The sequence below is a fragment of the Cibotium barometz genome, chromosome 4, assembly GCF_041138505.1.
Source record: "Cibotium barometz isolate CiBa-2024 chromosome 4, ASM4113850v1, whole genome shotgun sequence".
In the NCBI taxonomy this organism is placed as follows: Eukaryota; Viridiplantae; Streptophyta; class Polypodiopsida; order Cyatheales; family Cibotiaceae; genus Cibotium; species Cibotium barometz.
Genome location: NC_141049.1, coordinates 51,996,097 through 52,018,008, shown reverse-complemented (window position 1 = coordinate 52,018,008; position 21,912 = coordinate 51,996,097). Strand labels below are relative to the sequence as shown.

Below are 21,912 nucleotides of genomic sequence, written 5' to 3'. Positions count from 1 at the left end.
GACATCTCTCATAGTACGCTGGGCATCTGCACAAGTAGTGCTCCTCTGTCTCAATCTCACCAGTCGTGCCTAACCCGGATATCCGTCATGCCCTCAGCTCTCTGAGAGAGAAAGAGAGAGAGAGAGAGAGAGCGTCTACTAAAGACCCAATCGGGCTATGAGACCAAAGTGGTACAATAATACTTCCATGGCATATTTCATCATGGAACTGAAAATAAAATAGAACAAATCATCACCACAGAGAGAGAGAGAGAGAGAGAGTCCACGTCAGCTCTAGAGGGCAACCAAATTGTATGGGGAAGACCTACACCTCCATGCAAACACCAGCTGCAGCTCTGCATGGTCTCAACAGAGATGTTGGCTGTACAGACAAGTAGTGTGACGCAGCCTATGCAAGGGTAGCACCGAGGAATGTCTGCACATAAGAGAAAAAAATGATACAGTAAAGGTCCAGCATAAAAGCTGGTAGCACCACCTCCAGTTCACAGAATCAAATGTAATAGAGAAGAGACACAAATAAGAAAGCAACATGCTTGCATATTAGAATACAGAACTTTGCACATTCCGGTACAACCTTCATCTGAAATGAAGGTGGAAAAGGTGGTGCATTTACTTTGACACATCAAGAAAAAAAAATGTCCCAAGAGAGAAGCTCCAAACAGTTTGCTGAGCATAACCTCAGCTGAATAGAGAGTCCATGTTAGGGCATGAAGTGAAATGATTACTCATACTCTCATGTGCCGCATCCCTATATTTCAATATGGTAGCTCATAACTAGGTAGATGATGCACATAAACACGAGCTTCTTATCGACCCACTCTTATACCCGGTACGCCTGTAAGACTCATTTTTGAAACAAGCATCCTTGATAAGGCTGGAGGCTCTTCAAAACCCATAGAGGAACTGAACTGATTCGCATATTGCACTAGCTTTATCTTCTCAAGAGTAATGCCTTTCAATGACTTGTAGTAGCCAATCCATGCCTGGTAGGCTGTTTCTCTGATCTTCAAATCTATCCGAGAAACCGTAGAAAGAATCTGCAGTGCAACAAAGGCTCAGATAGCTAATATGAAGCCGCTACACCAGCACTTCACATGCATTCCCCACACACCCACACACACACACACACACAGAGAAAGAGAGAGAGAGAACCATGCTCACCTTTTCCTTGTCCTGTGAGCTAAGCTTTGGAGACGGCAGCTGTGTGATGGGTAACTTATCTAATTTCTGGAGGAAGTAATCTTCCCAAGGAGCGAGCAGCAGTAAACCTTCACCTTTTTTGCCTGCACGTCCTGTTCTTCCAAGCCTATGGATATATTGTTCGAAATCAGAAGGTGCTCCAACCTGAGAAATATTTGACAAGCATAATTATGGCAGCCTCTTAAGAGTAAGACTGCGATCTTGCCATAAGGAGAACCTTCATCAGCTTGACTACATGGAGCTGGCGACACTGCGTCATAGTTGCATGAAACGAAAATGGAAATGTAAACGGTTGATGTCTATGCAACAAAAAAATGCCTGAAACTAGGAAACAGAAACGGCTAGAAAACAGCAATTCTTTAACATTATATACTTTACATGTAAGGTAAAATTGGGGGGAAGTCTCGAGAGGAGAACAGGGAACAAAAATGGTGACTCAAGAGAAGTGGCGTTTCTGCATTTTAGGCGACTCAAGAGAAGTGGCTAGAAAACTGCCACTTTCTGGTACTACAACTCCCGTCTCGCAACATCCAAGGGTCACTTTCAGGTTTATGTAAAGGGACATGCCTACCTAGAGTGGCTAGCGAGATCATTTTTTTTTTCCATTGGCATCCTCACCTGGACAACAAGTGTCACATTAGGGTAGTCAACACCCCTGGCTGACACATCAGATGTGAACAGAATAATGCCACCTTCGGAGTGTCGGAACTCGTCTGAAACGCGAGTACGATAGCGTTGATCCTTCCTTGAATGTATCTCTCTTGAATTAAAACCAAGGTCAGAGAAAAGCTTGCACATGAAGGCTGTTACTCTCGCGGTTGTGCAAAACACGAGCACCTAATGAAAAAAGCAATTGATAATGTCAGATTAACCATCTTGCTCTTGCACCCAGCTTCCTTTTCAGTTACAGTAGTGCAATATGTAGCAGTAAAAAACCTTGTACTGTGGATCTGCTGCCATGTGTTCCCTGAGTGCTGCATACAGTACTCTGAGCTGTTTCTCAAGAGGAACCGTGATAAATTGCTGTTTCACCTGCAGATGTACATTCAATTATTTGAGCTTTAATTACATCAAAACTATGGCAAATTTGCCAATATATTGTTTAAAAATGTGAAAAGTCAGGACCACAATCAATGGGCTAATCAAAGGCAAACACGGTAGTTTGGGAAATTGCATAAAATACCCATGGACTCGTGAAAAAAAAACCATGACTTCTTAATGATTGTTTTATTTAACCTTTACAAAAGCCTTCAATCTGCATTTCTCAGAGAAAGTCACCACTTTACCTTAGCATGTGTGTCCTGACTGTTCTTCCCGACAGCATCAATAAACACATGTTCTTTTCTCAATGCAATTTTGGCAATGTTGTGCACCTGCAAGACAACATTTCAACGCAGTAACCACAAACTCAAAGCTGAAGTCAGACAGCCTCAATTGGATTGCATATTGCTTTCTAAGCACACCAAGTGTGGTAACTTCTTGTAAGACCGCAAACCTCTTTTGGAATAGTAGCAGAAAATAGAAGTGTCTGCCTCTGTGAAGGCAACGCTTGCATTATTTTGTGCATACTCTCTCTGAAACCCATGTCTAGCATGTGATCTGCTTCATCCAATACGAACAATTTTACAGATTTCAATTGCCTTGCTAGCTCAGGGGTTCTTTGAATGTGGTCGACCAGTCTTCCAGGTGTACCAACAAGAATCTGTAACAGCATTTCACAAACTCAGCTATGGCCTCATAAAAGCTTGAATCAACAAAGGAGAAACAAGGACTCACCATAATAAGAAGCGTCTTTAGCAGTTGGACAAAAATGGAAAACACATGCAAAGGATCGTCACTGTGAGTGATGTCTTATTTCATAGCAACAACACCCTCTCAAGAGGTCACGCCAACCCATTGATTTTTCTAATTTATTCAAATTCCATGTACTTGAATACACATATACTTGAAGCTCATTTGAGTGCAAAGGGAAATACCACGCTCTCGTTAAGATGGCAGCATGTGCAGGTCCATAAAGATTTCTTTGCACATGTCTAGGATTTGGTATGTGACTTGTGATCATGATTCCACAAAACGGCCGAAACGGCACCCGCCTTAGGCAGGAAACAGCGTTTCCCCTTTGCTTGCAGCCCGAAACACAGTTTTGTTGACAAGATATTTCCCAGGTGGGGAAACGTTTCCCCAATAACACCTAGTGATTCCCCTACAAAACCTCCAATTTTAAGGCGATATTAGCTTCTCGTTTGTTCCTTCTCCTCACCAATCTCCTTTCCCCCAATCTCAAGTCATATACTCTCCTAATTTCTTACATCTCTATGTAATTCTTCTCTCCCTTAGTTCCCTGTTTCAAGCCCCTGAAATTGTCGTCTCCATTTCCGTTTCTGTTCTCATGTCTGTTTCCTGTAACTTTGCTTGTGATAACTGTAAACAGTTTTCCTTTGGGTTACCTTTCTTGGAAACCATTTCTTCACCATCACTTGTAGGCTTAGGAAGAAGGTTCCTCTTGCATAAGGCTGATAGGTCACCAAGATAACCGGACACTGCCTCACAGGCTATCTCATTGTTGCATAGGATGATCTGTCTTCCTGTGGCTACTTGTACAAGTGGAGACAAATCACATAGTGTTCTCCCTGGCTTTAACCTTCTTGTAGAGACCAAATTTTAGTTATGATATCTAGTTCTTCTTTTTATATCATATACTAATCACCCTACTATCTCCGAAAATTCAAAATTCCGAAACTATTACAGCTATGGAAGATTTGCTTACATAGGCATTTTTTAAAAAGCCTGACAAAAAATCCTATGGAAAAAGTTTTCAATTAGTCATCTAACTAGTCATCTATGATGACTACAATCTCAGATTCTGTGATTTGCTTTGCATTGTAGAGCCCTATTTGTTCAAATTATTTCACCTATTCAGCCCACTTAATTAATTCAAGGTCTCGACTTTAGGATAAAGGAATTTAAGGATAAGGGTCTAAGCTACCTACAGTCTCCATCAAACGTAAAACTTGTCGAACCTGGGATTTCAGACCTGCACGTTAATAAAAATGCCCTCAACCACTATGCTACATATCCCCTCATGATATATTAAATGGGTGTTTTCCTTTAAAAAGCACCCATGGCTTTATTCATTTTGCTTAAGAACTTAGTCTGTAAAAACATACGTTCTAATACAAGATCAATTTTAGCCTAAATACTGTAGTGCTAGCTATGCCTAACCATACTAGGACATAGTAGTAGTGCTCAGTGTCCAAAAAAAAAAGAGGCCCTAATGAGAAGGGCTGGATAGTCCAAAAGGAATCAAACAGCATGGAAGGTTCAACACACAGGCAAATCATGCAATATGCTTGTGTGGATAGAATGAAACAAGGCCCAAACAGTAAGCCTAAATCAAAACATTTACAAATGCACTTTCAAGGTACGAATATGAACCAAATTTGAGTCTTGACCAATTCTAACATGAAGTTGACCAACATTGATCATTCTGCTCAGCTTTGGCCCGCAATGTGAACAAAATTTGACGAGTGTTTGACTCAAGAATGAACAAATTTTGACGAGTAAGCATTGATAGGGGAGGCGATATTGTAAGTTTTAGAGTCATAGAGAAGAATCACTAGAACCAGTCAGATACAAACACCCCTCTCAGACAGAAGCTTAGTCGTTCATCTAAAGGTTGCACTAAGGTCTAGTAGGAGCCTTAGTCTCTCAACCTAAAGTCTAGACCTTGGATAAACTAAAAGGCCTTGCCAAGCTTGATTACTCTTTGATAGGAAGGAGCCACAACAATTAATTGCACTTACCTGACACGGATTTCTGCTTAGACTCATTTGTTCTCCACGAATCGAAATGCCTCCATAGACAACTTGTGCACCAAGGCTCTTGTGGAATTTCAATAGGACTTGAGCTTCTGCAGCTGCTTGCTGTGCTAATTCGCGAGTAGGGCAAACAATGACAACATAGATAGGATTCCGAGAACTCCCTTCCGGTGCTTTCAAGATTGCCTCTATTGCTGGCAGCTGTAAAAGAAACAATAAGAGAAAATTTTGCTTACACTGACCAGCCACAAAATCAGTTAAAATCATGCAAACCAAAAGACACAATATTCCCTTAATTGACAAGACATGACCTCACCAAAAAGGCAATTGTTTTTCCGGTGCCAGTTCTTGCTTTAGCCAGCAGATCCTGGCCTACACTCAATTTCACAAAAACAAACAAAAGAAGGGCTCTCAAAAGACGTGCCTCTGATTTTGGAAGAAGAAGAAAAAAAAGAAACACCAACCATTGAGTAATAAAACTTATTTATATTAGTATCAACTAACTTATGTCAATGAAATATTGATAATAAGATATCATATAGAATAGGTTATTTGAAAATTTAGTAAAGCATATACTATTAATTTATTTATTAGCTAACATTGACTTGGCAATAAACAATTTAATTGAAATTATGCTATATCGATTGATTCTTTTATTTGCATTAAATAAAGTATTCAGATGTTAACAGATAGAAGACATATAATATTTAAAGATCCAAAATATCTTTCTTCTTCTTTTTTAGAGGTGTCTGTGTGTGTGTGTGTGTGAGAGAGAGAGAGAGAGGGGAGACGATAGTTATCTTTAAAGTGGTCTCTAAGAAAAGGAAAAAAGAATGTATTGCTTAGGCTTCATTTGTGAACTCTCAATCAGTGTTAAAATCTTTCAAAGTCAACAGACAAACCCTAACGACTAGCAATACCTTTCAAGATCACTGGGAAGGTAGCCTCCTGCACGTCAGTCATTCTTTCGTACTGAAGGACCGAATGCAAGGCCTTGATCGAAAGAGGAGATATGTCAAACTTGTCAAATCTGTCACATGCAACAGAAGCCAGAAGAAAATTACTTCCAACAATACAAGGCATTACTCAACCATTGCTGCACAACAAGCGGCTTTTCCTTGAGCACAACTTTTTACAGTGATTGTATCAGAGGCATGCAAGGTTCTCCAATAAGAATGCAGCTTACTTGCTGTAGCACATGTGAGCGTGATGGTGGGAAAAGGGTAGGCAAGCAAAGCACCAGAAAGGGCAACCCACAGAGGTAGGGAATTTAGGGGCCAAGTAAGCAGAACCTTTCAAAAGGAGTAGTCCCCACAACCTAGCAGGTGCTTAAGCCCCTTCTTTCAAGACAAATAAGACAATGCCACTATCCGAGGTGGTAGATTGGGGTATCTTAACATGACAACCCAACTAATGGACCTTCCATTAACCATTTTCTAACAAAAAGAAGGAAGCTCTTCGCAGGCCTATGCTATCAAATGATTAAACTAACCTTTGACATACATAAGGTTGGCATACCTTGTCTGAGTAAGATGAGAAGGACTACAGTCGGCATCTTCAGGAGTGGCATCACCATCAGATGGCCTGGCATCGGCATCCGCAACTCTTGATTCAGATTTCGGCACTGCACCTTGGGCCAACTCGAACAAATCATCCTTTGCCACAAGCTGTCTTCTCGCGGTCACTATTCCACTCTCAGAAGCGAGTCTACCATCATCAGGCCTCCTGGATGTAGCTTTGAAAGCAGTTCCACTCTCAGAAGTGATTCTCCTGGATGTAGCTTTGGAAGCAGGCATACTTCTCTTCCTTCCACTCAAATCAGCATCTTCTGGCTCAGAGTCTCCAAGGGCATCAAATGAAGGAGCTCTCCTCTTCTTGGTTGTAACAATGGGGACTTCATCGTCGTCCTCAAACTCAAATTTTTTGGTTGCAGGAACTCGCTGCTTCTTCAAGACAGCCGGCGAGCTTGTGCCGTTGCTCTTGGGAGTCTCCAGCTCAACGAAAAAGTCATCGAGGCCGTCTTGTTCATCATCAACATCATCATCTATGGCAGTGCTATGAAGAGCTCTCGCCAGACGAGAAGCATTCAAACTAGACGGCAAGCCGCCATGGAGCTCCGGATTTGAAGCCTGTGAGAACTTTGACAGAAAGTAGGTGTTTACTTTACCCCCCGAATTTCTTTTATCTTCTGGCAACGTAGCCACATTATCGTGTCCTGCTTTACCATTTTTCCACGGGTTAGGGTTAGGGTTAGGGTTAGAGTTAGCGTTATGATTATACTTAGGGTTTGCAGAGCGCACAGTTCCTCTTCCCTGCTTGTACGGAGCTGATGCTATCCATTTTACTGGCGTATTGGAAGCACTTTTCTCTTTCAAATACACAACATCGGCGAGCATGAAATCAGATGAAAACAGTTTCTGGCCAGGGGAGACTGGTCTCGCAGAGCGCCTGCTAACCCTAAAACCAGGAATGAGCGAAGCCGAGGCTGTCCGGGAACCGTTGGCATACCTAGAGAGCATTTGCAGGGACATGGCAAGGGTTGGGATTGGGACTAGGGTTAGGGTTAGAGCTAGGGCTAGGGCTTGGGCTTGAACCTAAGTCATTTTGTCGGTAGAAAAATGCAGGGAGCTCAGACCTCCAGACCTTTGAGGCTGAGGGAGAGGCAGAGGAGAGATCAGGTTTTAGTGGGGTTTAAAGCCTTAGAGCCTCGATGACCATAAGAGGCCGTTTCCATGCCAAAGCCCCTCTCGTAAGTGTGGAAGCAAAGTTCATGAGGGCTACACCTCAAAGGCTTGGTTTCAATACCCACCCCTCCTCCGGTATGTCTAAATGGCATGTGGTCTGTCCATTCCTTCAGTTAAAATGTTTTAAAAAAATCCCTCACAATACCAATTCATGGAATCTTGCCTATGTGTTCATTTTGAATTCACTTTGAGAATCAACATAGATAATCCACACTAAGATAATCTCCCTTGATTTGGGTAGCTCCCAAATTCTTGAGTAATTATTTCCTTGCTTGTTTACTTTGGTGAGTAAATATGAAGCTTGCAATACATTTAGCTCTAAAAATCATGCAGATTAGGGCTATCATCACCAACAAAACCTTAGCTACCACTAAGTTGGTTCCATACCCTGTCGCTGCTAGATAAAACTAGTATTGCACCCGCGCGTTGCTGCGGCCGACCAAGGTTCCAGAAAAGAACTATTCCCTCTCTACAACCATCTCTCTCTCACACACACACATGCACATGCACATGACCTCCCTCTCTCTGTCACGTACACACACTCTCAAATGTTGAAACTCTCTCTCTCTCTATCTCTCACACATGCACACACATATACACACCTGCTCTCTCTCTCTCTCTCTCTCTCTCTCTCTCTCTCACACACACACACACACACACACATGCACATGCACATGACCCTTTCCCTCTCTCTGTCACGTACACACACTCTCAAATGTTGAAACTCTCTCTCTCTCTCTCTCTCTCTCTCTCTGTCACATGCACACACATATACACACCTGCTCTCTCTCTCTCTCTCTCTCTCTCTCACACACACACACACACACATGCACACACTCCCTCTCTCTTCTTACACTCTCCCACACATAGAAGTGCCCTCTCTCTCTCTCTCTCTTTATATGCATCTATACGCCATAAGAGAATTTGGATGAAACAGTTATAAAGTAAAGAGACCATTTAGAGTCTGCAACCATGTGCACGGTTGCTACTAATGCTGGACCTACTTTAGAGGTGCTACTAACTAAGACGACTAGGGTAGCTCATAAAAATGATCAACTCCATGATCTACTAATTTAGATTAGTAGTCTTAATCAAATCACATAAGAGATTAAGACTACTAATTTAAATCAGTAGTCTTAATCAAATCACATAAGAGATTAAGACTACTAATCTTGATGTGTACTAATAATCAAATCACACAAGAGATTAAGACTATAAAACATGTTCAAGGACTCCAACCCCATCACTCCTAAATGACCTTGTTCTCACAAGGTCATTTAGGAGACTTACCAAGCCGCCAAGCTCAAGCAAAAGCTCAAGACCTTTAACTTCTTGTGTAGAAAACCTGCTCATCAAGTGGTCCTCCCATGCTTATTGCCACACCAAGGCAAATCTTAGTATTGTAGGTAGGCAAAAGCTCCAATCTATTGTAATGATGTGCTAACCACTCTGGTTTACATGTTTCGCTAGCTCATCCTACCGTAAGGTACTTTGTCATCGTACTCATATGTAACCGAAGCCTATCTCTTGTAATCTCTTGTAATACAGCTTTGGAATATATGAAGCGGCCTTACCTTATGCTTGACGCCAAATGGGGAAGTTATAGACTTTGTGTATGTACTTGCTTAAGGCTATAAATGGTCGTGGTCCATTCTTAAGTTATGGCTAGGCAAGTGTGAATATGAGTCATTTGTATATAAGGTAATTTTGACATTAAGCAATACACAATCATTTCCCTTGCTATAGAATACTTGTGAGCTCTCCCTCGTGTCCCTACTCTCTTGCTTGCTTGTGTTTTATTGAATCTTTGCATAAAGTGATGGTTCAAGTTTGTATATATACATAAGGCTTTTCTTGACCACCCGTCCAACTTAAGTGGGTGCCCATATATACAAGGATTATGGGCTTTGCCCAACCACTCGCCCAACTTAAGTGGGTGACCATATATACAAGGCTTATGGGGCTAGCTTTTGCTACATCATAGGGGCCAATGGTCATCCATAATGTGAAATGTTGTTAGGCTAGAGGTGGGAATTTTAGATATATGAAATGTGTGAACAACCTCCTCCCCTGCGTAGATTTGCTTTCGTCATTGAAAACTATGAATAACGAGCTTTGTTAATGATAGCATCTTTGGGTTTTATTTTTGTGAGGCGACAAGCTCATCATGTGAAAGTGTTGCACAACCTTTAATTATTGGAGTGGTTTCCAATTATTACAGGTGAACATGAAATTATAGCTAGCGCGAGAGGATGAACTTGGATGAGAACATCTCTTCAAAGGTGCGTAACACCATAAGGCTTCCTAGGATCTCGATGTGCACGAGCAATCCATATCATTGCTTGTTGAGAGTTGGAAAGATGATGTTGGTGTCGAAGGTGAGGACCTGCATATAGCGTTCATCATATTTGTGCCATTGCATGAGGCCCTTCTCTGCTTTGAAATCATATAGGCATATTTTGACTAATGGATCAGACTATTGAATTCATTGTACCACCTCTATAATGAATTCGTTGTACCACCTCTTCTTTGAAATCCTATGTGGCACTTAATGGATTAGTAGACTATTGAATTTATTGTACCACCTCTATAATGGGTGGTGTGTTGAAACAAAATGCTTAATCCAATTTTAAAAACAAGAAATATTCTCTCTCTTTAAGGTAAATAAATAACAATAACCTAGTGAAAATAGCCATAGCCCTAAATGATTATTAAAGCGTCTGACCTACATTTCTCCATGTCTCTCTATGTAAAGCTTGATTTCGCTCTCTCTCTCTCTCTCTCTCTCTCTCTCTCTTTGCATGCAAAGCTCAATTTTGTTTGCTATATTGTTTGTTCTTTGTGCTTTCTATGTCTCTTGAAAAATCCAATTCCATAGGAATTTTGTATGGAATTTATTGAGTAGAATTTGCCATAAAGGGAGCCAATAATAATTGCATTTCAAGCTTGTATAAAAAGTGCAAGCTCGACTAAACATTTACTAACAATAATAATATGGCGCTTCAAACCTCACTTATACGCTGCTCTGCGGGTCCATGCGCGATCCCTTGCATACAAAAGAGCTTCATGCTTCATTCAAGGGGGCGTTCTCTTCTACGAGAGCAGACACTACGCAGCAGCAGCAGGGGTCTCTCCTCAACAGCAGGAGGGTCGGAACCAAAGTTCCCTTTAGACGATGTGATCGAAGCACAGCAGTTCGACAGAGAGCTTCTGTGTGGCATCTTCGATGTGGCCAAGCAGATGGAGGACATCGAGACGGGGAGGGCGCAGGTCCTCAAAGGCTACCTCATGGCCACTCTCTTCTACGAGCCTTCCACCCGTACCAGACTCTCCTTTGAGTCAGCCATGAAGCGGCTTGGTGGCGAGGTCCTCACCACTGAAAACGCGAGCGAGTTCTCCTCTGCTGCAAAAGGCGAAACCTTAGAAGGTAAAATGGACATGCAACCTCATCATGTCTATTTGGATTATGTACCTCATCATGTCTATATGTCCTCATTTGGAAAAGTTCAAACCCATATCATAATAATGACTATTTTTCATATAAAATATAAACCCCGAGATCAGAACATGTGCCTTCATCATGGTTCTATTCTAATGAAACATAAACCTCCTCTCAATGTGGAATTAGGTACCCTCATCATGGTTCTATTGTCATGCGAAATACAAAAGATTGTGTGAAAACAACGACCCTAGAAAGTAGCATGTTATCAATCTGGGATTCCTCATCATGGCTCTTATCAACCCTCTTTTCCCACCACAATACCTCGATCACCTCGAGGATGAGTTTCGGAACCAATATTTTCAACCTAAAGCTACATGTGAAACTTGATATATTGGTCTATTTTTGTGGTGAAATCCATTTCAAAAAATCAGGGTATATATTTCATGTAAAGAAGCCTCTCTCTGACCACCATGTTTGAACTGAATGCAACTTCACATATTATGGTAACTTAAGTGAGACTCTAGAGCTATGGCAACAATATGCAAGGTGCTGGTGTCAATGACCTCAAGAATCGAACTGTCAAAGTACACGTTGTAGCCTTTCTCTGCAATCCGAAACATTGAGAGCAGATTACTAGAGAGCTTGGGAACATAAAGCACATCTTGGATGGTAGAAGGCTGGCCAAGAGAAGAGTTAAGTCGCATGTTACCCACACAAGAGGCCTCAAGGTTGGAAGCATTGCAAATGGACACCTTCGAAGAGCTATGCCGAATATAATGCAGAATGGACTTGCCATGAGTCATGTGAGTAGTGTACCCCTTGTCAACCACCCAATCCGTAAGGCAGAAGTAGGTGAGTCCACGGGAAGCTCCTCAATGCCGATGAAGACAGTCTCCTTGGTGGAAGAGGATCTGTGGGATTGGTTGGTAGACGGAGAGGTTTGATTGGTGGGCTTCTTTGCAGAATCACCTTCTCTCTTCTTCTTGTGACAATCAGGTTGAATGTGATCTTTGTGACCACAATAATGGCAAGTAAGATCCTTATGAGTAGGGTTGTTAGCAGGTTTAGAGTCAACTTTGTCGCTAGTGGAACCCTTAGACTGCCATTTGTCTTTGCCCTTGACTTGAAGAAGGGTCTTAGAATCACCCTGGCTTGTTTTCTTGCTCGTAGCTCTATCTTGAAGCATGTCAACCAGAGTATGCAAGTCGGGAGTAGAAGAAAAAAGTGAAATACTATCATAGAAAGATGAGAAAGCTTCGGGCAATTTGGTGAGGAGTTGATGAATAAAGTCTTCATCAGTAGCCTTGCTCCCCAAAGAGACCAATTGCTTCTGTGGATGATAATAAACATTGTGATGGGGCGCCTACAAGTAATCAGCCCATAACTTTGTCCAGTGCCCATCATTTGGCTGCCACGTGTATGAAAATAGCCCTACCCGGTCACTTATAAGTGAGTGTGAACCTGCATCAATAAAAATTAGTATATGAAATCATAAAGCTGTTTGTAGGGACACTTACCACTTGTAAAACATATGTAGACCACGTATCAGTCCAAAACAGGTGTGCACATACACGTCCACAGGGTGCCCAGGCGTCTGTGGTCCCATGGAAAAACATAGGAAGTAATCTCAAGCATTGTCCAGGCAACACTAGAATGCACACACATATGAGTGCAAGAAGATTGAAAGAAACACCCATCTGCGCAGTTGTATCAAGTAAAGTGTTCAGGGATCCAAAATCCTTCTGAAATCTTCTTAAAACATAAGTACAAATAATCACCAGGATAGCTAGCCTGTCAGAATATGCAGCGGAAATGATATCCAAACTTGGGTAGACAAGAGCAAGTAGACTGCAGAAAATAATCAGCACAAGAAACACTGAGAGATGTGTGTAAACTCTTCTCTATACACAAGATCCCGGAGATAACTGAATGAGAAAGTGGAGGAGGATGGGGGTGAATATATACAAGCCCATGAGGGCAGTCGGCCAGCTCTGGAAGAGGCCCACGACTCACAAAGTGTCCACGACTGCTGAAAAACAGCAGTCGGCCAGCATCTGGTGCCCACATCTGCACAGATCAAGTCGGCCAGCACTCAGATAGCCCACGACTGCTACAGATGCAGTCGGCCAGCCTCAGAGTGGTCCTGGCATCACCTGGCAGCCCTCCAGCCACTAGGAAAAAATGGGAAAAATAGGGAAAAAATACGGGGAGTGTGGAAAAATGATATACGGGCGGGCACACCCACAATAGAGGCCCTGGTGTATAAAAATAGACAGGAGATAACTTCTAACACCCCCTCTCAGCTCCTGGCTGTGTAACCAACCCCAGGGAGCTGGAGTGCCGCCTGAGCGTTGCCTGAGGTAGAGACTTCGTGAAGAGGTCCGCCGCATTGTCCTCCGTCGAACAATAAAGTAGCAAGATGTCACCCGCCAAGATCTTCTCACGAACAAAGTGATACTGTATCTCTATATGCTTGGTCCGGGCATGGAAAACCGGGTTCCGAGCAATAGCTATACAACTCTGGTTATCACACTGGATGACTGTGGGCTCCCTCTGTGGAAACCCCATCTCGCCAAGCAGCCTCCGCAGCCATACAACCTCACAAGCAGCACCACAAGCAGCCCGATACTCTGCCTCTGTCGAAGAAAGAGCAATAGTCGGCTGCTTCTTGCTGCTCCAAGAAACCGCTCCTGAGCCGAGGGTAAAAGTGTATCCTGAAGTAGATCTCCTCGTGTCTGGATCTCCTCCCCAATCTGAGTCACTCCATCCTTGGAGCTTGACTCCATTCCCTCCTGTGTAAAAGAGTCCCAGATCCTTCGTACTCTGCAGATACCGCAAGATCCGCAATCCTGCGTCCCAATGAGTCTTCAATGGCGTCTGCATAAAAGAGCTCAACAGCCCCACGGAGAAGCTCAAGTCCAATCTGGTGTTCAGCAACCAGATCAATGAACCAACCAACTTCCGGTACTGCGAGGCATCAACTGGCTCACAAGGATCTGTAACGGTTAACTTTGTGTTCGGGTCCATCGGCGAAGTAATAGGCTTGCAGTTCTCCATCCCAAAGGCCTCAAGCAACTCATGAACATACCGCTGCTGAGAGACGAAAAACCCCCTCTGGGTCTGCCAGATCTCCAATCCCAAGAAGAAGTGGAGTAAGCCTAAGTCGGTCATCTCAAACTCCTTCGACAAGGCAGCCTTCGTCACTCCAATGTGCTCCACATGACCGCCGGTGAGAATGAGATCATCCACATAAAGGATGATGAGTGTGACCAAGCCGCGTTCCCGAAAGAGATACAGGTTCGGATCTGCAACCGATCTCTGAAATCCAGTCCGAATAAAAAAGGAATCAATCTTCTGGTTCCAAGCCCGCGGAGCCTGCTTAAGACCATACAAGGCCTTACGTAACCTGTAAACCATCCCTTCCGATCCTGGAACAATGAAGCCTGGAGGCTGCTCAACGTACACCTCCTCCTGCAGGTCGCCATTAAGGAACGCCGATTTTACATCCATCTGGTACACGGGCCACCTCTGAGAAGAAGCAAGGGTAAGAACGGTCCGAATCGTGCTCATCCGCGCTGTCGGTGCAAAAGTATCCTCGTAGTCGATGCCTGGCCGCTGAGCATAACCCTTAGCCACGAGCCTGGCTTTGTGTTTGTCCACCGACCCATCAGCCGCGTACTTGGTCTTAAAGACCCATTTGACACCAATGACTGACCGCTTCGACGGCCTCGGTACCAACTCCCAAGTGTTGTTCTTCTCGATGGCGTCAAGTTCCACCTGCATGGCTTCCCTCCAAGTATCCTGTGAAAGGGCTTCCTTTACGGAAGTGGGCTCTTTATCCCGAGACATAAGAGCATAGTTCACCTGAAGAAGCTCCGCCGTGTTGCTTTTATCTCGAACTCGATGTGATCTTCGAGGGCCGTCCTCTGTGGTCCATTCGGAGGGTAGCTCCGTGACACCTGACTCCCGAAGGGTGTCCATCAACCACCTAGGTACTCGAACAGATCGTGGAGCCTCCTGTGGTCGCGGGGGCTCAACTCCAGCTGCGGGCTCAACCTCCTGTGATGACTGAGGTGGATCAACTGGAGTGGTAGACTGGGAATCATCATCAGACTCTGGATCTCCAAGAAGTGGCGGCTCCTCGACAGTGGATGCTGGAACATGCTCGTCAAAGACCACATCCCGGCTGACAACAATCTCGTTCCTCTCTGGATCATACAACCTGTATCCCTTGGAAAGAGAGTTATACCCCACAAATACGAGCTTGCGGGACTTGGAGTCAAGCTTCCCCCTCTGCTTCTTCGGAATATGTACATACGCGTCACTCCCAAAGACACGGAAGTGCGAGACATCGGGTTTCCTGCCAAAATATGCCTCAAATGGAGTCATATGGGGTACAGAAGTCGTCGGAGAGCGGTTAATGGTATGGACAGCTGTTGCCACAGCCTCACCCCACAGTGGACGAGGAAGATCTCGATGCTCCAGCATGGTCCTCGCCATCTCCACCACAGTCCTGTTCTTACGTTCAACAACTCCATTCTCCGAAGGCGATCCGGTATTGGCCAATTCCCTCTTGATGCCATGATCTGCACAAAACCGAAAGAATACAGTCGAGGAGAATTCCCCTCCTTTGTCAGCCCTGAGAGTCTTGACCTGAAATCCAGACTCTTTCTCCACCATCACGTGCCAATCCTTGAACCGAGCAAAAGCCTGGTCCTTCTGTGAAAGAAAGTAGACCCACGTGAATCTGGTACAATCATCAACAAGCAGCATGAAGTAGAGAGATCCTCCCAAGGATGGTATCTGCTGTGGTCCACACAAGTCAGTGTGAATCAACTCCAAAGGTTTCGAAGCCCGCCTGGAAGCCTGCTTCGGAAAGGATTCCCTATGCTGCTTACCACGTATGCAAGAACTGCAGCGTCCTTGCCTACTACCAACATCTGGCAAGCCAACCACCATCTGGTCCCGGAAGGCGCGCCGCAAAGCATCCACATTCAAGTGGCCAAAACGAAAGTGCCACAAGTCTCCGACCTGAGAGCCTGTCAGTGAGGAGAGTGCAGAGAGTTTGTAGATACCGTTCTCCACACCGCCTTCCCAAACAACTTTGCCTGTCTCACGGTCCCTTAGAGCAACTGAATGCTCCTCAAATTCCACCCGAAAGCCAGTCTTGCATACCTCATGCACTGACAAAAGATGAAAGCCCAGAGCAGGGACGTAAAGAACACGGGAAGCATGCTTGCCCCCCTTGCCGTCGGGAATGATCTCCATCCGGCCCTCACTATGAATCGGAATAGTGGAGTTATCACCAATAAAGATACGACCTGAATGCCGCTTCAGATCCAAGAAGAAGTCACGGGATGGAGTCATGTGCCTGGAAGCACCACTGTCGAGAATCCATTCCCGAGTATCCTTTGCGGTGAAGCCAGCTGCCTCCTCGCTCGAAGACGATGAATCATCGGAGTCCACCATCTCCAAGTGCACAAATGCCGGAGTCTTCGCAGCTGAGGCTGAGGACTCAGCACTCTTCCCTGTCCGCTTAGGGCACTTCCTCCAGTAGTGGCCTTTCTCGCCACAATCATTACAAGATCTTTCGGCCTTCAGCTTCTCTCGTTCTGGATCAGGCTTCTTCTCAGAAGACTTATCTGGTGAAGCCTTCCCTTTGCCCTTGTTGGTATTACGGCCTTTCGACCGTTGGCCAGTTAAGGCCTCCGAACCTCCGCCGTGAGGAGGGTTCGTGAAACGTTCCTCCTGGTCCAAGACCATTGGCACAAGCTCCTCCCAAGTAATGGTGCTGAGCCTGCCACTAGTGATCAACGAGGAATAGAAAGCGGAATACTGACCAGGCAAGTGAGAAAGTAACGTGATGGCCATATCTTCGGACGATATCTCTTTCCCAGCTTGAAGGACTTCCTGCTGAAGGGCCTGCAGCTTGTTAATGTGTTCCCGCATCGTCGAAGACTTTGCAGGGTTCATAACCCGCATCTGCACTTCCAAGGATATCCGCTTCATGGGTGACACCCTGTTGTACAAAGAAGCCAAGTGCTCCCATATGCCTCTCGCCAGCGTCATGTGCTTCACATGGTTGATCACCTGTGGTGTGCAATTGAGGAATATAAATGACCGGACCCTGGCGTTGACATGGTCCCACATTTGTGCCTGTGCCTCTCGGTCCTTCCTTGCTGATAAAACCTCCCCTTCCTCAGCTTCCGGCCTTGGCACCCCTTTGATAATAAAATCAGCAAGATCATATGACTCCAGAACTGACTCCATCATGACCTTCCAGATGCCATAATTGGACCCGTCCAACTGCCGATCCACTGGGAACGTGGGAAGAGTCGGAATCTTCACGTGCTTCTCTGCCATCTCGAGTAAATCCGCCATCTCGGAGAGTAACCTGAAAGGGTGGGTGGGTGGGAAAAATCTGAAAATCAGAAAATATGCAAGTGGCTGTCCAGCCCCTCTGCCCGCCTTCCTCTTGCACCTTCACTTCCCGTTCAGCCCGAAACAGTCCACCGATCAGCAACCTGTTGCTCCCCCTCTTGCTCAGAAAAACGCCCAAGATCTGCTAGAGCCTAGGGCTCTGATACCATGTCAGAATATGCAGCGGAAATGATATCCAAACTTGGGTAGACAAGAGCAAGTAGACTGCAGAAAATAATCAGCACAAGAAACACTGAGAGATGTGTGTAAACTCTTCTCTATACACAAGATCCCGGAGATAACTGAATGAGAAAGTGGAGGAGGATGGGGGTGAATATATACAAGCCCATGAGGGCAGTCGGCCAGCTCTGGAAGAGGCCCACGACTCACAAAATGTCCATGACTGCTGAAAAACAGCAGTCGGCCAGCATCTGGTGCCCACATCTGCACAAATCAAGTCGGCCAGCACTCAGATAGCCCACGACTGCTACAGATGCAGTCGGCCAGCCTCAGAGTGGTCCTGGCATCACCTGGCAGCCCTCCAGCCACTAGGAAAAAAATGGGAAAAATAGGGAAAAAATACGGGGAGTGTGGAAAAATGATATACGGGCGGGCACACCCACAACAGAGGCCCTGGTGTATAAAAATAGACAGGAGATGACTTCTAACACATGATGTCAAGCTCCATGAGCCATACATGTACTGTCATGTTAGGCTCCATATGCCATACAAACACACCATGTCAGGCCACACAAGACATACATGTATGTTAGGTCAGGCTCCATATGCCACACATGAACAATAGAAAAACAGAAGCAATGAGGAATTTTGTGACATTTCCCTGGCTTCTAACCAGTTGACTGCAATTGAAAAGCTTCAAGATAGCTCAAGAAGCGTTCACACCTAGCGAGTTGCATTACAGTTATAGTCTTGTTTGACTCTAGAAGTAGAGAGGATATTTTTTAGCACATTGCCTAGTAAGCCCTTGTAGAACCAACTCCAAAAGACAAGTCAGTCATTAGTTTTGATATAGGTATGAGTTAAGTTAGTTGTAGTAGCACTAGGTTGGTTTTGCACATGATTTCATAGTTACACTGCGCTGACTGGTGCAGACATGATTTTGGGCTTGAAAACTGAATGCATAGTTGTTTCTTGTACCGGTACGAATGGGTTCGTACGGTACGGTTCGTACCGTACGGTACCGTACGGTATCGTACGGCATGTATTGTGAGTGTGAGAGACGGTGTGGAGCACACGAAGAAACAGAACAAAACGTGTGGAGGCAAGGAGCAAAACGATGGAGCTCAAATAATGAAGATAAGTTTGTTACAAAACTTAGGGCATATAATAGCCCTAACTGGTGCCCGTTTCACATAACGGTAAGTTGGGCGCCTTATTGGGCGCGGGGAAAAAACCTCACTTAAAGTGAGTAAAAAGTGCCCGGCCGGTCCTAATACATTGGCCACTGCCCATAATAATGTCAGGACATTATTTCTAACACCCCCCTGCAGTGCCAATGTGGGTACAAGGCATGATGTCAATCACCAAAAGGAAGTAAGCCTAAAGCTTTGCGGAAAGCTTCAAACTTTTCTCGAGGTAAAGCTTTGGTGAAAATGTCTGCGACATTGTCATGTGTTGGACAATAGATCATGCTGATCTCCCCTGCATGAAGTCTTTCTCTGACATAATGATAATGTATCTCTATGTGTTTCGTTCGTGCATGAAACACAGGATTCCGTGCTACTGCAATAGCACTCTGACTGTCAGTGAGAATCGGAGTAGGCTCCTCCAATAAAGGATGAAGATCTGCCAAGAGTCTGCGTAGCCAAACACATTCCACTGTCGTTGTGAAAGCTGCCCTGTACTCAGCCTCACAAGACGAGGTAGCTACTGTAGATTGTTTCTTGCTCAACCATGAAATGCATGAGTGTCCCAAAAAGAAACAATTACCACTGGTAGACTGCCTTGTGTCGAAGTCACCAGCCCAATCTGAATCACTGTATGCATGTAAATGCAAGTCACCCCCCCTGGGAAACATCAAGCCATAAGACTTGGTGCCTTGCAAGTAACGAAACACACGCTTTACAACTTGCCAATGAAGCATCCGTGGGCTGTGCATATATCTGCTCACCTGGGATACTGCATACTGAATATCCGGTCTGGTGTTGCACAAGTAAATCAGGCACCCAACAGCCTGACAATAGAGAATAGCATCAAAAGATTCACTGCCATCATGTACTGTAAGTTTCAGCCCTGGTTCCATAGGAGTGGAAATAGGCTTACAATCCTGAAATTTGAATCTTTCCAACAGTCTCTGTACATACTTCGACTGTAACATAACGATACCCTTCTCACTTTGTATGAACTGTATGCCCAAGTAATAGTGCAACATACCCATATCTGACATCTCAAAAGCAGATTTGAGTTCGGATTTAAAATCTGAAATTTTATCCGCATCAGTACCTGTGAGCAACATATCATCTACATAAAGAATGATTATCAAAATATCCCCCCCATCTCTCTTGATGTAGAGGGTGCTTTCAGTTGGACTGTTGGTGAACCCCTGGCTAGTCAAAAATGCATCAATCTTTGCATACCAGGCACGCGGTGCTTGTTTTAAGCCATACAAAGCTTTCCTCAACTTGCACACCTTGTGCTCTTGACCAGACATAGCAAAACCAAGAGGTTGTATCACATAAACCTCTTCCTCAAGATCACCATTCAAAAAGGCTGTTTTTATGTCCAACTGATGTAGAAACCAGCCATAATGTGCAGCCATAGCAACAACAACACGGATGGTGGTCATCCGAGAAGTGGGGGCAAAAGTTTCTTCATAATCTATGCCCTTTTTCTGAGCATAGCCCTTAGCAACCAGCCTTGCTTTGTACCTGTCAATGGTACCATCTGGTTTGCGTTTAACCTTATAAACCCACTTTGTACCAATTGCCTTCTTGCCAGGAGGCAAATCCACCAAATCCCATGTATGATTCTTAACAATAGAATCCAATTCAGCTTGCATGGCCTGCATCCAATGCTGATTTTCACTTGCTTCTTCAAAACTCTCAGGTTCCTCTTCATCCATAATAGAACTCACCCAAGCTGACTCTGAAAAGTGAGAGCTTTCAGCCTCACGTGTACTCCTACGTGTCCTACCTGGTAATGGAGCAGCAAGTCTACTCTCTTGAAGAGTCTGTATAGCCCAACGAGGAATGGTTCTAGCTTCTTGCAAAGCTGTCCTCTCTTGTACAACAATATCCTCTTCTGCTTGCTGTATGTTAGGCTCAGCCTGGGGCTGATTTAAAGCATCAAACACACGAGGTGGTGGCTGCAAATTCTGAAATTCAGCCGGTATATCAGCTGTGGTTCCTATGCCAATGGGTATCAACCCTTCAAATACATCAAAAGACTCCTGAGGTTGCTGAAATTTAAATTCAGCAATGGGTTGTGCTGAATTCTCTGCAAAAACAACATCTCTGCTCACAAAAATCCTGCGTGTGACAGGATTATAGAGACGGTACCCTTTACTTTGACTGCTGTAGCCAACAAATATGCACTTTATGGCTTTATCATCAAGCTTCCCACGAAGCTCCTGTGGTACATGTGCATAAGCCAAGCAACCAAACACACGAAAATAATCAACACTAGGTTTCCGATCAAACCAAGCTTCATAGGGTGTAACAGATCTGAGTGCCTTTGTAGGGCACCTGTTCAACACATGAGTGGCACACATAAGAGCTTCCACCCAAAACTTATGTGGCAATCCCTTTGCTTTCAGCATACACCTAGCCATCTCCATGAGTGACCTATTCTTTCGTTCGGCCACACCATTCTGCTGAGGTGTATATGGTGTAGTACACTGGTGTACTATGCCCTTCTCTAAACAAAAAGCATCAAATACTTTAGATAAGTATTCCCCCCCTCTGTCAGTTCTGAGAGTCTGCACTTTTTGTCCTGTTGCATTTTCAACCAAGTTGACATAATGTCGGAAATGCATAAAGACATCAGATTTGTTCTTCAAAGCATACACCCAGGCATATCTGGAAAAGTCATCAATAAAAGTAACAAAATACCAATGACCTCCCAAGGATTGTGTCCTCATTGGACCACATACATCACTGTGAATGAGCTGCAATTTGCGGACAGCTCTAACAACTCTATCCTTTTTGAAAGCCTGACGATGCATCTTTCCCAAAATACATCCCTCACACACATGTCTGGGAGGAGTCTCTAAATTAGGTAGGGCATCTACCATTTTCAGCTTCTGAAGTGCCATGAGGCTGCCATAATT

General features: G+C 44.4%; 2 protein-coding genes across 3 annotated transcripts in view; one reads left to right on the top strand and one right to left on the bottom strand.

The window, feature by feature from the left end:
* Positions 1–517: 517 nt before the first annotated feature.
* On the bottom strand, positions 518–7,818 carry LOC147639384 (DEAD-box ATP-dependent RNA helicase 26-like). 2 transcript variants are annotated; one of them, XR_015264758.1, is made up of 10 exons: positions 6,537–7,818; positions 5,939–6,048; positions 5,335–5,390; positions 5,004–5,219; positions 2,696–2,902; positions 2,487–2,573; positions 2,137–2,232; positions 1,819–2,037; positions 1,162–1,450; positions 518–1,037 (listed from the first exon to the last, which is right to left on the bottom strand). XR_015264758.1 is itself a non-coding variant. In XM_086790746.1 (10 exons), exons 1-10 carry the CDS (start codon positions 7,547–7,549, stop codon positions 807–809), a joined length of 2,418 nt encoding a protein of 805 aa, XP_086646872.1. In that variant the 5' UTR covers positions 7,550–7,818; the 3' UTR covers positions 518–806. The 2 variants fall into 2 exon arrangements, 1 of the variants encoding a protein (XP_086646872.1); XM_086790746.1 differs by having other exon boundaries at positions 1,162–1,344.
* A 2,911-nt stretch (positions 7,819–10,729) lies between these two features.
* The window catches only part of LOC147639383 (aspartate carbamoyltransferase 1, chloroplastic-like), an 82,718-nt gene continuing 71,535 nt past the window's right edge, over positions 10,730–21,912 (top strand). Inside the window, exon 1 of the mRNA XM_086790739.1 lies at positions 10,730–11,189. Coding sequence (XP_086646865.1) covers positions 10,757–11,189 — 433 coding nt within the window. The 5' untranslated portion in view covers positions 10,730–10,756. The remainder of the gene's footprint in view (positions 11,190–21,912) is intronic.